The 14,424-nt window shown below is 39.2% G+C and overlaps 1 protein-coding gene across 2 annotated transcripts in view; it reads left to right on the forward strand.

Moving 5' to 3' along the window:
* Positions 1 to 14,424, forward strand: part of spidr (scaffold protein involved in DNA repair) — a 38,401-nt gene that overhangs the window by 14,101 nt on the left and 9,876 nt on the right. For both annotated transcript variants that reach the window (XM_023283678.3, XM_055014397.1), the window contains 2 exons: positions 1,365 to 1,612; positions 10,179 to 10,337. In XM_023283678.3, the coding sequence (XP_023139446.2) occupies positions 1,365 to 1,612; positions 10,179 to 10,337 (407 nt within the window). The remainder of the gene's footprint in view (positions 1 to 1,364; positions 1,613 to 10,178; positions 10,338 to 14,424) is intronic.

Here is a 14,424-nt window from a genome sequence, read left to right on the forward strand (position 1 = left end):
TGCCATAAGTCTCAGCTCACATTCATAGAAACAAAACTTTGGATGGCTTGTGTCAGTGTTTGTGATTTATTAAATCACAGGTGCAGCTTTGCAGGCAGCAGTTTTTACCACAGATTTAATTAGGTTCACTTTAGAAGAAGATTTAAAACAAAGAATAATAAACGGTCTCTTGAGCGCGTAACCTGCATCAGTCACTTGAAATTCTGTCTTTAAACTTCTGCTGTAGAAATACAATAAGTGATGGATTCACATATGCATTTTACCAAAATATGTTAATTACCAAAAGATTTTGGCAGCTTTTAACAAAATTTCTTGCAGAAAACATGGCCGTTTTAGGATCTGTAGCTTTTAATGCAGTTGAGCAGCCGTTGTCGCCACCATCTTTAGGAAGAAGACTCTCTCTGCATCTGTTGTTGACAGGTTGACCGTACGTTAGCTAACACAGAAGTGAATGAATGCGTGAGAGGTGGACAATTTACTGCTTCTATAGTTCTCTCTATGCAATCATTTCACATGAAAATATTACTGAATTGTTATCCTGCAACAATATTTAAGTGGGTGTTATATGTCAAAGTAATATCCACACTAATGCCAGGACTCCAGGTTTGTCCAGCAGAAAATTGTATTGTAATGTGATGACCAACATTACTCACTTCACCTGTTTGCGGTTTTAATGTTGCAGCTGTTTTACTGTAGAATCGCTTAAACTGTAGGAGAACTTAAGATTATGTTTTAATATTCAACTGACATTATGATAAGAGCTGAACCAGTTTCAGTATTAGAAATTTTATTGAAAACTTGTTGCACAGAAAGTGAATAATCAAGTATTTTTGATGATCTTCTGGGTGCCATGAAAGACAAGCATTATAATTCCAGCTTCACACCTATAAAGAATTGCTGTATTTCTCTATTGTTATTTATTTCTCTGTGTATTTTGTGCCGTGGAAAATTGCGACTGGCAATTTTTCCCTTCTTCATATATTAGTAAATTACACATTTAGTCAAAAAAATTACAGCCAAAATAACTGCAAATGTCAATCGCACCCCTATCATGATGTTTCCATACTATAGACACTGAACCGTACTGTTCAGTCAAGAATAGGTCGTACAGAACTCATCGTTTGTCTCTGGTTTCAGTGGAGCTTAGAGCTGCAACTGTGACTTTCTATGTGTCGATCTGTTGATTATTTTCTCTGTTAATAGGTTGTTTCCAATCAGCAGTCAGTAACTCAAAGATTGTCTTCTATTATGTTAACCTCAGTAAGATATCCAACCATTCACATCTGAGACGATGAATCTCGTGAAAGTGAAAACTGTACGTCATGTTGAATATTGCGTCATTGTTTGCTGTTTTTGTCTCCCAGGTTGCTCCCTCAGATGCTCTCTGCAATCTTGGGTGTTCAGGAGTGCTGACAAGACAGTGCGTCTCGCTCTTAGAAGCTATTGAAGGACTTGGCCAGGCTGGCTCTGTGGAGCAGGATGTGGAGGTGGTGGTCCAGAGAGTTTACTCCATCCCTGTGGCTGACTGCTTCCCTGTATCCGTCCTCAAACCAAGAGTCCCCCTCAGGTCCTCCGCAGCTCCTCCTGATCCTGCAGAGAGAGGCAAAACCAGGTATTGTTGGACAAGCTGATAATTGGTGGCCCATTGAGGCCTTTGGTTTGCCACTCGATGCCAAAAGAGACTGTAAAAAATAAATCATGTTTTATCTGCTGTGTATGCTCTGCCACAATATAAATGATTCTTTTTGTTTAAATTGCATGCTGGTTTCCTTGGTCTCAGGCCTTGCATGTTTCTCCTTGGTGGCACAATGTGTCTCAGTGGTCGATCTATTGTTCACAGCGCAGCAGCCCCCACAAAGTGCTCACACTGTCTCCAGCCATATGGCATTGCTTGACAAAGGACACAAACATTTCTAATTGAATCCAGCCCCTCTGTGAGTGATTCTGGCCAATTCTCGGGAAGACAGCATGATGTTTTCAGAATCTCGTGCACCAGCAAGCCAGAGTTGAAATGGTGCCCACTCATACTGCACTGGGTGGAACAGGTTTGCAGCAGCTTTACTTTTTTTATTTACCGTAACACTCCAAAGAAAAATCACAGAAAAAAATATTTTATTCGGATGTAAAAAAAAATCTAATTCCTCTTAGTGTCTGTAAGAATCTATGTGACACAGGATCAGATTTGTTTTAGCTTTGATTTCACTAGAAACTATTTGAATAGCAAATTTTAGTAAGTTTTGAAGGAAAACAATAATAAAATGCAAAATATTTGTTTATCATACAGGATTATAGACTAAATATCATGAGGTTTTGGTACTGACGATCAGGCAAAACAACAGCATCTGTTGTAATGGGCTTTTTTAAACTAGCTCTCTACATTTTATATTTCATTATATCATTTTCATTATCCACAAGCACTTATTCAGTATTGGGCCGCAGAAGCATCGGTCTAAACAAAGTAGCCCAGGTGTCCCAATTTCTAGCCACTTTCTTCATCCTCTTGGGGGATCCCAAGTCATTCCCAGGCCAGAAGGGATAGATAGTCCCCATGTTCTGTCCTGTAGTCTTCACCCAGTTGGGAAAGCCTCTGTCGGGAGGTATCCAAACCACCTCAGCTGGCATTTTTTTTTAACGTGAAGGCACAGCAGTTCTACTCTGATCCTTCCTGCTATTTGACTTTCTCACGCAGTCCTTGAATGTGAGTTCACAGACCAATGGAAGAAACTGATTTCACCCACTTGTTTCCACGATCTTGTTGTTTTGGGCACTACCCACACTTCATGTCCAATGGTGACGATAGGAACTTGTATTTGATTGAGTGGGAAACTGAGAGCTTTGCTTTGTGGCTCACCACCTCTGTCATCAGGACAGACCAGTACAGTTCTCGTCCGCCTGTCGGTCTCCAGCTACCGTCTTCTTACTTGTGAACAAGTCCTGGGGATGGTTGAACTCTGTCACTCGAATCTCTCTTTGATTTATTAATAGGTGAACATTGTAATCTAGTTCACTGACCGTCTGCTCTTTGTATGTGATGAAAAAATATTCCAACATACATACACAACCCTAACTCTGTAAATGGGAACGTAGCTAAGAACGATCTATTCAACACTATTTGAGCATGTTCTGTTGTTCATGTTTGTGCTCATGTACAGTGGGAGTGAGAGAGACGGTAAATCTTACACATCTAAATATTCTAAAGAAGAAAACCCAGTACTGGTCTAACAAGAACCACAAAGGAAGAGGGAGAAGTCAGTGGTCTATTAATTATTTCCAAAGCTGTATACAGACAATATCGGGGCTTGTGGTTTTTTCATGCTTTATTCATGTAATTTATTTTTACACTTCAAGGCTATTTTTCTATATTTTACGCCCACAACTACAATGACTCCGTGTTGTGTTGTAAGCGCTTCCATAAATGAAGATGACCTGCAGCTCAGTACTGAATACATCCTTTGTAGACACACATGGAACACCCAAGCTACTGCTGCTTTGCTCCTGTGTCACTAGTTCTCTATCTTATATGTAGACAAAGACTAACCAGCTTAAAACTAATCGATCATTCTTTGTTTAGCGAACATAATCTACCGTTGTTTTTGTTCTTTAAACAAGTAGATAAGCTTGACATACATATAAGACAATTCTTCTTTTTTGAAAGTTTCCTTCAGATATCATTAATCCAAGGAGAAGTGAGTCCTTGTTATTGAAGTGAAACTTAAAATCTGGAAGCAGATTTATCCTACATTGTGTATCAGAGTCACACTCTCCTGTCAGGCTCTTGGAGTACTCAATCATTTTCTCTGACAGGTAGCATTTTTCATGTTTCTGTCTGAGCTTATGTGTGATGGTTGTAATTCTTGGCTGTTTGGCAGATTTTTCTTTCATCCTTTTTCATTTCTGCAGTAAAGAGGTTATGTTCCTTCTTGTTAAACTTGGTTAACGAAACACTGGCTAAATCTATTTTTGTAACTGTGAGTAACCCCTGGCAAACCTGGGGTTTCCACCAGTAATCTCTTTTTACAAAAACCATATCTGATGTTCCGAACATGTAATTTCCTACTTGTCAAATATAAAACAACCCCACTTTTCAGCCCTGAAATCCAGAAATGCTGCCATCTTATTCCGCTTGGCTGCCAGCTGCTATATTTCAGTTTTCAGGTTAACACAAACAGAAGCATATGTTTTTAATCCTATTGAAGATCAAACTAGGAATTTCTCAGATTTGCTGCAATACTACTGCGATACTGTGGTACTGCTCAAGGCCATTAGCATTTATTTGCTGTCATGGTTTTATCCACCCGACGAACAAACATTCACTTTCATTTCAGCGTTTTTTGTCTCCAGCAACACCTGAGGTTAAAAAAATGTACTCATTTTAGTTGCTAAATGCTCCTCTTGGTTCACCAGCTTACTGCTGCTTCAGCAAATGACAGGAGTGGGATAATGAACTAATATAGTAAATGCCAAAACAAGGAGCTGAAAGAAGCAAAAACGCTCCACTGAGATGTGGATAACCGCAAAGGCAAGTTAAAATTCTCTGTGGATTCGTCACCATGAGTCAAATCACGTAAGACCCAGTCATTTTCCCTTTCTGATAGAAAAATATTAATTAGTTCAGCTTTGAATAAGTTGAATTATCAGTGTTAGATTAATAAAGGACAAGAATAAATCAAAGCTTCCCATGTTACAGAAATTATTTTGAAGATTATTGAGTGGTCTTGTTGTAGTTAATGAATGTGTAAATGTGCTACTTGAAGTAAATCCAATGACCTTCAGTTGCCTGGCCCTCCTCAGGCTTGTTGTTTTTGTCCTTTGCTGAGTAATAAAAAAAGTATTGGTTTCTTTCAGTGAAGGGGCCAGAGGGACACTCTGTGGTAAAGGAGGGAGAGCCCCAGTCAGCTGACAAGCTAACTGACTAAATGAGCAGTGGTTGTAATATGACACTTGCTCTTGCCATGCTGCTTCTGTGGCTGGTAAACAAACGCCGCCCTCTGACCGGAAGCACCCCTACCCTTCCCTCCGATCCTCTCCTACTCAACCAGATTCAACAGGCCCAGTTTGTAGTGAAAGCGTGGAGGTGGGGCAGAGGTTAGGAGGTGATCACGAGTCTGATGATGGTTCCAAATATCTGCGTGACCTGGTCTGTTTATTGTGACAAATTTGGAACACTCTCTACAACGTTTTATTTTTAGGTTGTTATTAGTTGTCGACCTTTGATACATTTTGTTGTAATTTTTTTTTTTAACATCAGTTTTTTTTTTTAATACAAGAAGAAGATAAAGCTTCCGTCACTTGTCTGCCTGATTGTGAGAAGTTCGCTGTACAGAAAGACAACATGTGGTACATTGTGTTGCTTATAGTACTTTTCCAGGATGCATGCCTGCTCTGTGGAGAGAAGAGTAGTTTACTTCGCAGCCCACTGGCCTCATTCTGTATAAAGACGGGGACAGTTTGTGCCTCTTATGTTGTGTCCCCAGCCTCTATGACTCACTCTCCTGGTCAGCACACTTATTTGATCCTTTTGTTGTTTAGCCTCTGTGTTAACACACAAGGGAGACAGGCCAGGATGATATTTATTCTTGAAGAAGATGTTAAGTTTCCCGTAAGTTTGGAATAGAATAAACAAGAAGATTAACTGTTTGCAGGAAGTGAGGAGAGGCTAGTTGCTGTTTTTTTTTTTTTTTTTTTTCTTGGTGGAGAAGGAACACAATGTGCTGCAGGGATCCTGTTACAACCGTGTTTATCACTGTGCCGGCACCGATTGGTGGACAACACATAGGAAGGAATCCCGCCTGTCCGCCCCCCACCAATGAGGCCTCTCTGCTGTATTCTTAATGTGTGGGTCGCTTACTTAGCGTGTTGCCAAGTAATGTGCGTGTGTGCTTGCATGCATGCACAGTCACACTGTGCATGTGAAGGAGTGAGTGTTTGCACAGGCTCAATGGATCGTACTTCCAGGAAGAAAACCTGAGATGCCGAGAATTCTGTGATCGCTCACAATAACAAATTCCTGAAAATGGCCTGTGACTGAAACCGGCCAATAGCAGAGGATTTTTTTGGGAGTGAGGGGTTGCTGTTTGAGGAAGTGGGGCTGTTAAAAGGAGGGACTGAATGTGGAGGTGGTTGTTTATGTCAAGCTGGTTCCTCGACAAGTCTCATCGCTCTCGTCTTTTCTAGCTGTCAGTTGTCCTATCAGATTTCATACAACGTTTTTAGTTTTTTCACGTTTAAACCTGCTGCACTAAAAGTGAAAGTGTATCTATATCACAGACAAGTAAGACTCCACAGCTGTATTCATATTTGAGGAAAGGTCAGATATTGATTTATGGATTTAGTCAGATATCTTTTTGTTTTTTGTAAACTCTTGGTTCCCTTTAGATGACTCTAGTTTTAGTTTCTTTTTTATAATATATAATATTATATACACTACCAGTCAAAAGTTTGGACACACCTTCTCATTCAATGTTTTTTATTTATTTTTATTATTTTCTACATTGTAGATTAATACTCAAAATTAACACTTTTTTGTTTTCAACATAATTCCATTTGTGTTCTTTTATAGTTTTGATGTGTTCAGCATTAATCTACAATGTATAAAATAATTAAATAAAAGCCATCGAATGAGAAGATGTGTCCAAACTTTTGACTGGTAGTGTAAATATAATAAAATATTTATTGCGTATTTACTGAAAGATACATCTTGACCTTTCTCTGTTTTTCTTATTGTCAGTAAGAGACCAAAACAAACATGTACAAGTCTTGTCTATATTCAGTGCCTGATACGGGTCATCCCTTTGTACCAGAGACCTCCACTGTCACCCAAAAACTATTAAAAACATCTGTGAATCACAACATTGCACTGGGTGACAGGTTCCTCCCTTACGATAAGCATGGGCTCTGTAGTTTATTTTGGGACGCTGACACATATGAAGCAATAAATACTCATTACAGCAAGAAATGAGCATTATTCAGCAGCTGGAAATGTTGGAAAGTATTGAAAGACGGAAATACATTGTTAGTTGGTCTTCCATGGGACTAGTTGCGAAATGACAAACAATGTCACCAGTCTAATTTTTTGGTTGTTTATAGTGTGAACAGTTTCACTACTAATGATGTAGTATTCATCTCATTCACCAGATGTTGATTGCAATAATAAGTCTGCCACTGGCCACGCTTTTCGCACAGCTTTCTCCTATCTGTGTGTTCCTGTTTTAAAAATCCACTTCATTACAAGAAACAACAACTTCCATACAGCAATATACCACACCTAAAGTTTTAAGTTTTGCACAAGATTTGGTTCATGCAGGAAGGTAGTCCTATTTGCTTTTTTTTTCTGTGAATTATTCATTTTTATAAAAGTACGGGCCTCCATGCGTGCAAAACCATCACACCTTCACTATTTTAAGGAAACACCACAGCTGCATCCGTCGCTTTGCTGTACCTAATACAAATAAGCCGCAGCATTTGTTTTCCCCAATATCATGATAATGAGGTGCAGCCAGACCATTCTGTGAATAGTAAATGTTCTGCACTTGGATATTGCCGTTTTGCCTTAGTCCATCCATACAACCATTATCTATACACCGTTTAACCTCAATAGTGTCGCGGAGGGGCTGAAGTCTATCCCAGCTGACTCAGGGTGAAGGCAGGAGACACCCTGGACAGGTCACCAGTCTATCACTGGGCCACATATACAAACAAACAATCACACTCACATTCACACCTACGGATAATTTAGAGTAATCAGTTAACCTCATCATGTTTTTGGACTGTGGGAGGAAGCCGGAGGACCCGGAGAAAACCCACACATGCACAGGGAGAACATGCAAACTCCATGCAGAAAGATCCCGGGAAAGCCGGGACGTGAACCAGGGATCTTCTAGCTGCAAGGTCAAAGTGCTAACCACCACGCCACTGTGCAGCTCTTTCTTTGCCTTAGTGATATTTCATTTTTTTTTTTTTCCATATCCAAAGCAAAATCCCCTACAACTTTGCCTTCAGGACACTATAGGAGCTTGAGATCAAACTGCCGACCTTATGATCAGTAGACACCCTTAATACCTTCCTGTAAGTGGGGACTCCTCTGGAATTTGAACCCAGTACCTCTAGCACCCTAAGTGAGAATCATATCTCTAGACCAACGAGCCAACCTGCTTTCAAGGAGCCTGGCTATGAAACAGTATATGTAGATATAATGTCAAGGGCAATAAAAAAACCCATCTATTATTAGTGTAAAAATTCCTAACCGACTCCTGCAGAAATGATTAGCTTTTAGGTAAACATTTGCATTCATGATTTAAAAAACAATTAGAAGTTATCCATCAAGCTAAAATACTGAACTGGTTTCTGTTACTCCATTGTATTTCTTATCACTCTAAATTGAGTGTCTTTGGATTTCAGCTGTTGTGAATCAAAACAACAAATCTGTAAAGGTTTTGTAGTCTAAGCAATAAACTAGAAAGCCAAACTGACAGATTTATCAATGATGTCCCTGTTTGTCAGTGACCTGCTACTTCCAGTTGTTTATGACAGGGTTCATGATGGAACAGTAGCCTAATACTCCAGCTGCAGTAAGTATTGTTTTTGTGTTTTGAAAGAATGGGAAAATAATTGTCTTTCAAGAATTACAGTTTTCTGGAGGCATTTTCTTGTTTGATTTGACAAAGTGCCCAACATGTTACGGAGCGACTGGTCCCTCCAGTGATGAATAGCAACCACATGAAGGGTTCATTTACTTTGCTTTAAACTTTGAACTTCTGCGCTCATGTTTACAGCTTGATAAGCAGAAAAAAGAAACATTCAGAGAGCATTATTTGTCTCAGTTTTTTATGTCAAGCACAACTTGTGGCTTGAACAAAATGCTGTATATGTCTGATTTTGGATTGTGAATTAAACAACTGAGAATAATCTTGGTTAAAACTTTGGCTTACGCCACCAAAAGTCATGTCAGGAATGTTATTTAGAGAACTATTTCCAGGTCTCTCAAAACAAACAGAGACAGACCCCACGTTTAGCAACAGAAAACATTCATAGACCCAATCAGGTGGTTTAAAGCAGTCTCAAAATTTTCCCAATGTCTGGGATGTGCACATGCATGCACATGCATGATGGACATGCTGACAGTCCTCCTCCCTCTTTCCTGATTTTTCTTCCTCCTCTTCTTCCCTGGCCGTTGCTCGTCTAACCAGGGGATATGAACTCCACTGTTTACTCTCAGGGCTGTGTCTGGGCTTGACTTACTGAGATACTGGAGCCTATAGCTGTTCAGGCTCTTGTGCAGGAATACTGACTCACAACTTTGTAGGCCAAAGGTCTGTTCTGTCAACAGCAGCCTGTCAAACCAGCCACCGGCATTAACACTTACAAATGTCAGAACGAAGCCTTAACTGCGTACTGTTACTTTCCTCCAAATAAAAATACTACAGGATCACCTTTTCTGATTCTGTAAACCAGTAATAAAACTGTGTAAATGAAAATCTAATTGTCATAATAACATTCTAAACACAAGTACATGTAGTTAAACCACATCTATGTTAGTTACATATTGGTAAATTAATTTACTTGTTCAAGTGCCTATTTCATAGTTGTCTTTTGTGCACATTTAGACTGTAACTGTAACAAGCCAGTAGTTGCTGTTAAGTTTGCACAGTTGCCGTGTTTAAACTTTCCATTATTCTGAAAGCTTGCAGGACTTTTATCCATGTTTGTGCTTAAGTTTAAAGGGACAGCTTTTTGGCATTGAAGGTCTTGATTTTTCACAACATTGCTGTGTACAAAATACCACTTTTCTTTCTTTGCACCAATGTAATCTATTACAACTTTTAACTTTGGCAACATATTTGGATGAAAATTCTTTCAATTTTTCTTCTACTGAAAAATATAGGTATGTATGTATGGTGGGAGTAAATTTAATGGCAATTCTCAGCCTAAACTTAAAGGTATTGTGTGGAATTTCTGGCCACTAGTTTTGTTTTGACGTTTTGACATCATACATCAAAGTAGTCAAAAAAAAAAATGCTTTTAAGGAAATGCATTCAACATATTTGTTAAATTCACGGCCTTGAGGATGCACATCGTGTGTTTTGCAGAGGAACATTTTATGCCAACATGCACCTCGTCGAACAAGATGAATGCATAGTAATATGCTGTCTCTTTGGTGTTTTGTTTTTGTGTTTGCTCAGGTTGTGTGTGCTTGTCCAGGACAGCTACGGGATGTTCAGCGTGGTCCAGCTCCACCTCCTGCCCTGCAAGGACGACCTCAGCCAGTACTGCCAGATGTGGCAGGGGAAGAATTGCGTGCTGAGAGGCATTAAAGTGGTGCAGCGGGTCACTCGAGAAAGGTGAAACCCACTTTCTCCTCTGTACCCATCACACACAGCCAGGTTGGCTTTTCACCTGAACATCACTTCATAGCCACTGAGTAGAGTTCAACCTGTGTGAAATATCAGTGTGTGATGGGGATTTCTGCTGCATGTAAAGTTATCCTCTCTCACTCCATAACCGTCTGAGACAATAGCCCAGGATAAATGCCTGTGATTGACAGGTCTTGATATGAAGTGCCAATTGAGTAGCCTCGGGGCCTTGTGCTATAGATCCTCTGAGCCTCATGCTAAATCAGGACACATATTTTGGCTTTTAAATCTCCTGTGTTCCTCCACAACATGTAACCTCAAATGCCCTTTTTAAACTTGGCACACGCGTTTACAATACAATGAGAACTTAATGTTTGCACCTCCTATGAACCTGATTATGCTGTTCTGCCAGCAGTGCAACCGTGTTTACATGTAAAGTGATACTGAGGTGGATGCTCTGTGTCCCTTGTGAGTTTCCATAGTCAAGAGCCCAGATTAGAAGCAGTTAGAAGAACTGACATGGGAACATTTAGAGACTGGCTGGGGGTATGTTTACATCCCTGGTATTTTCAATGCCACCGCAGCCTATAATTTCTCTAGAGGTTGTCTGTGGTCAGACTGTGATGGATGGGCTATCTTTCGTGTTTGCACATGGGCTATCTTATTAGCTTGAGCAGAAAAACATGTGGGGTTGGTTGAGTTAAATCAGGCATTCTTTTTTTTCCCAGGTTCCTTGAAATTCTCCACCTTTCACAGACACTGTGCATATCTTAAAGGAATAGTTTGACGCTTTGGAAAACTTGCTTGTTTGCTCTCTTTTTGAGAGTTAGATGAGAAGATTGATACTGCTCAATATCTGTCTGTTAGATAGCTCTAGCCAGCAGCTTGTTAGCATAAAGACTACAAGCAAAGACGAAAGCCTGGCTATCCAAAGTTAAGAACGAAACACAGCTTCGAGTACCTCTAAAGGCTGGTTTACAGTCTCTGTCTGAAATGTAAACTGAATAGATGCAGTTCAGACAAATCAGTTCGACATTCACTTCAGACGGACCATAAATCCAACCTTAACCACACTGACTAACCTCACTATGACAACAACAACACTTTACCAGCCAAGAACTAGTCCAGCATAAGCACCCTGTAATGCTGCAGTGTGTCATTTTACAGTTCACCTTTTGTATGGATTGAACAAACAAGCTATAACCTGCTAAACAGTAAGCTTTGGAGGTGCTTTCAGATTGTCTCACCTTTTGACCGAGGCAAGCTATTTTTTTTACCATCTTTTCTCTAAGCTCAGCAAACAGGACATTGACTATAGGTTTATAATTTATTTATTCCAGTTATATGGCTGTTTCTGAGATCCCAAATATGGTAGCCAAAGAGTCGGGCTTTAGTTTATTTTTCAAATTTGGACTCCAGTATTTTATTAATTTGCAGCAGTCCCTTAACAAAAAAACAAAACTGTACTGACTACAAATTGATTCAATATCATATTGCATTTTAGTTAGTATAAAGGTATAGTTTTCGATATTTTGGAAAATATGCATTTTCTTTAATGCAGCGAGTTGGATGAGAAGATTGTAGGGCTGAGCAGCAAATAATCAAACAAGAAAAGCACTTGGAGAGTACAGTACTCCGCCAAGGCTGTTCATTCCCCCATATGGCATTGTCAGAAATGCAGCATTTGTTTATTAGTTAATGATGATCAAAAATCACGGCACCGTAGAATGTGGCCATTTAATATAGATGAACCCACAAACAAAATGACCTTGAGCTGAGCACAGTCATGTTTTATGCATGTGTACGTTATGTGCGGATACCGAATCACATCACCTAAATATGTAGCGGTCGGCAGGAATTGATGGGACTTGGAAACATCCCATAATTGAATCAATTCCTTGTACCATTTCGGACGGCGAAGTCCCGATAAGTCCGCAGTGGTGGATTTGTAGTAGGATCGCAATCATGTGATCGTCAGCAGGCAGCTGACGTAGCGTTCACTTGTTGTCATAGTTACAGTGACGCTATCTCGCAATGATACAGAAATCTTCAACAAATCCATGGATCCAGACTATAATCCACATCACTGCCAAAATCTAATCAGTTGGTCCTTGTGTCATTTCTGAACTTCCCTGAAAATTTCATCCAAATCCGTTTGTCCGTTTTTGAGGAATGTTGCTAAGAGACAAACAAACCAAACGCCGATTGTCACATAACTACGCCGCGTTCCTTGGCGGAGTAACAATGTGCCGATAGTCTGTTGAAAAAGAGTTATTGTTATACTGGGCCTCTTTGGGGTTTTTTGTCAGTAACTGCTGTTGCCCCAAATATATGATTTAAGTTATATATTCAGATCAGTTGCTAACTATTTTCCAAGCAAAATCAGTGCAGGTTTTTAGAATGTGTGATGTTACTGTCTGAACGGTGGAGAAAAGCAGCTTCATCATAGCAGCTGTACACCAGGCATTTAGCGACGTGAAGTTTGTAAGCTTGTATAGTTTTTACACCAGCGATCAATAGGCTCCTACTTGCAGCTTTCAAGTGAATTTTCATACATGTTGGGGCACTGTATTCCAGTTTCATATTGAATATTTGGCACTCTGCCTTTGTCTTGTCATCATTTAGCTTAAGTGTTCCCACATGACTGAGGTCTGTGGCATTTTATCTTCCCATTAACTGCTCAGATGAACTGAAGTGTGAGTTCAGCAGCTGTGCAAAAAAAGTATAAATAAAGGACAAGAATGTGCAGAAAAATGCCTTTTTTGTAAGCCTATATTTAGCCAAAAAAAAACCTATAAAAAACAAATATCTGAAAACAAAAATTACAAATACTTGTGTAATGAATATTCAACTAGTTAAATAGTTTGATCCAGCTCTTATGGACTGATTATCTCTCTCATGTCTCTACATGAAGCCTCTGAATGTTCTCTTGTAGGAAAATGGCCAAAATGACAGAATTCATCATAAACAGAAACTGTAAAAACTGGGAGAATAACCAGATTTTTAACATTCTTGACCAAGTCTTAGCAATAAATTCAGATATTTTGTCAAAATCACTTTATTCTTTTTGTCCTGATTTAAAGATTTGCCAAAAATATATTGTTTGCTCTGACCAGATTTTATGAAAAACTAAAATTCTGCTTCAGGGCAACCGTGAAGCCATTAGTGACTCAGCTGTGACCAACAGTTATGAGACACATCTTCAGGGACTCTTATGCTGAACTGCAGGATGGAAACGACAACAAAAAATTAATTAGTAAAATATTTAAAGTATGTAAGTCTTTTTTTTCTGTCACTTGGAAAATTATGTATGTATTTATTCAATTTTTTTCTTACATTTTTGTAAAATATATATTTAAAGAAATTAAACTTTAGATTGTTATTCTTTTTATGATTTGTGATTCATCACTTTTTTTTTTTTTTTTTTTTTTACACTGCACAGGAGCCTTTTCTAGTTCCCTCCTTCTAGCTATGGTTGTGCTGCAGAACTTCATATTGCAGTGAAAAATGAGCCCACAGTGAGTCAGAATGTGAGAATAAACGGCTTGGATTTCAGAGGGTAAAATATCAAGCTACAGCTAGTTAGCTTAAAATAAAGGAAACCGGGTGTGTAAACAGTCGGGTTTTGTCAGAAGTCCGTCTAACAGCATCCAAACCCCAACGTATGCTGTGGTTTGTTTGTTTTTTTTACGACAATCAATGTATACTTGGTATATAAATGAGCTTCAGAGCTGTTTTTGTTTTGTTTGTTTTTTTATTTTTACCTTCACACAGCCAGTCAATTCCCTAAACTGCCTGCATATTTAACAGGCAGGTGCTTCTGTCAATCTTTAGATCTCTTTCCCAGCATGACAGTAAATAGGAGCAATTCCCCAAATGTTGAAATACTCCGTTACAATGTGGGCTTTGTGAAATGATCAGCCTGCCACCTGTGCGAGTAATGTGCCTTGGATTAGCTCGATGGGAAGGACTGATGTTCACAGGAAATACGTTGCATATTTTTGGATGTGTGCCAACTAAATATAAAATTCAAAATGACAGTTTTAAGGATTAAACCACACTTCACACCGCTTAA

The sequence above is a fragment of the Amphiprion ocellaris genome, chromosome 10, assembly GCF_022539595.1.
Source record: "Amphiprion ocellaris isolate individual 3 ecotype Okinawa chromosome 10, ASM2253959v1, whole genome shotgun sequence".
Lineage (NCBI taxonomy): Eukaryota > Metazoa > Chordata > Actinopteri > Pomacentridae > Amphiprion > Amphiprion ocellaris.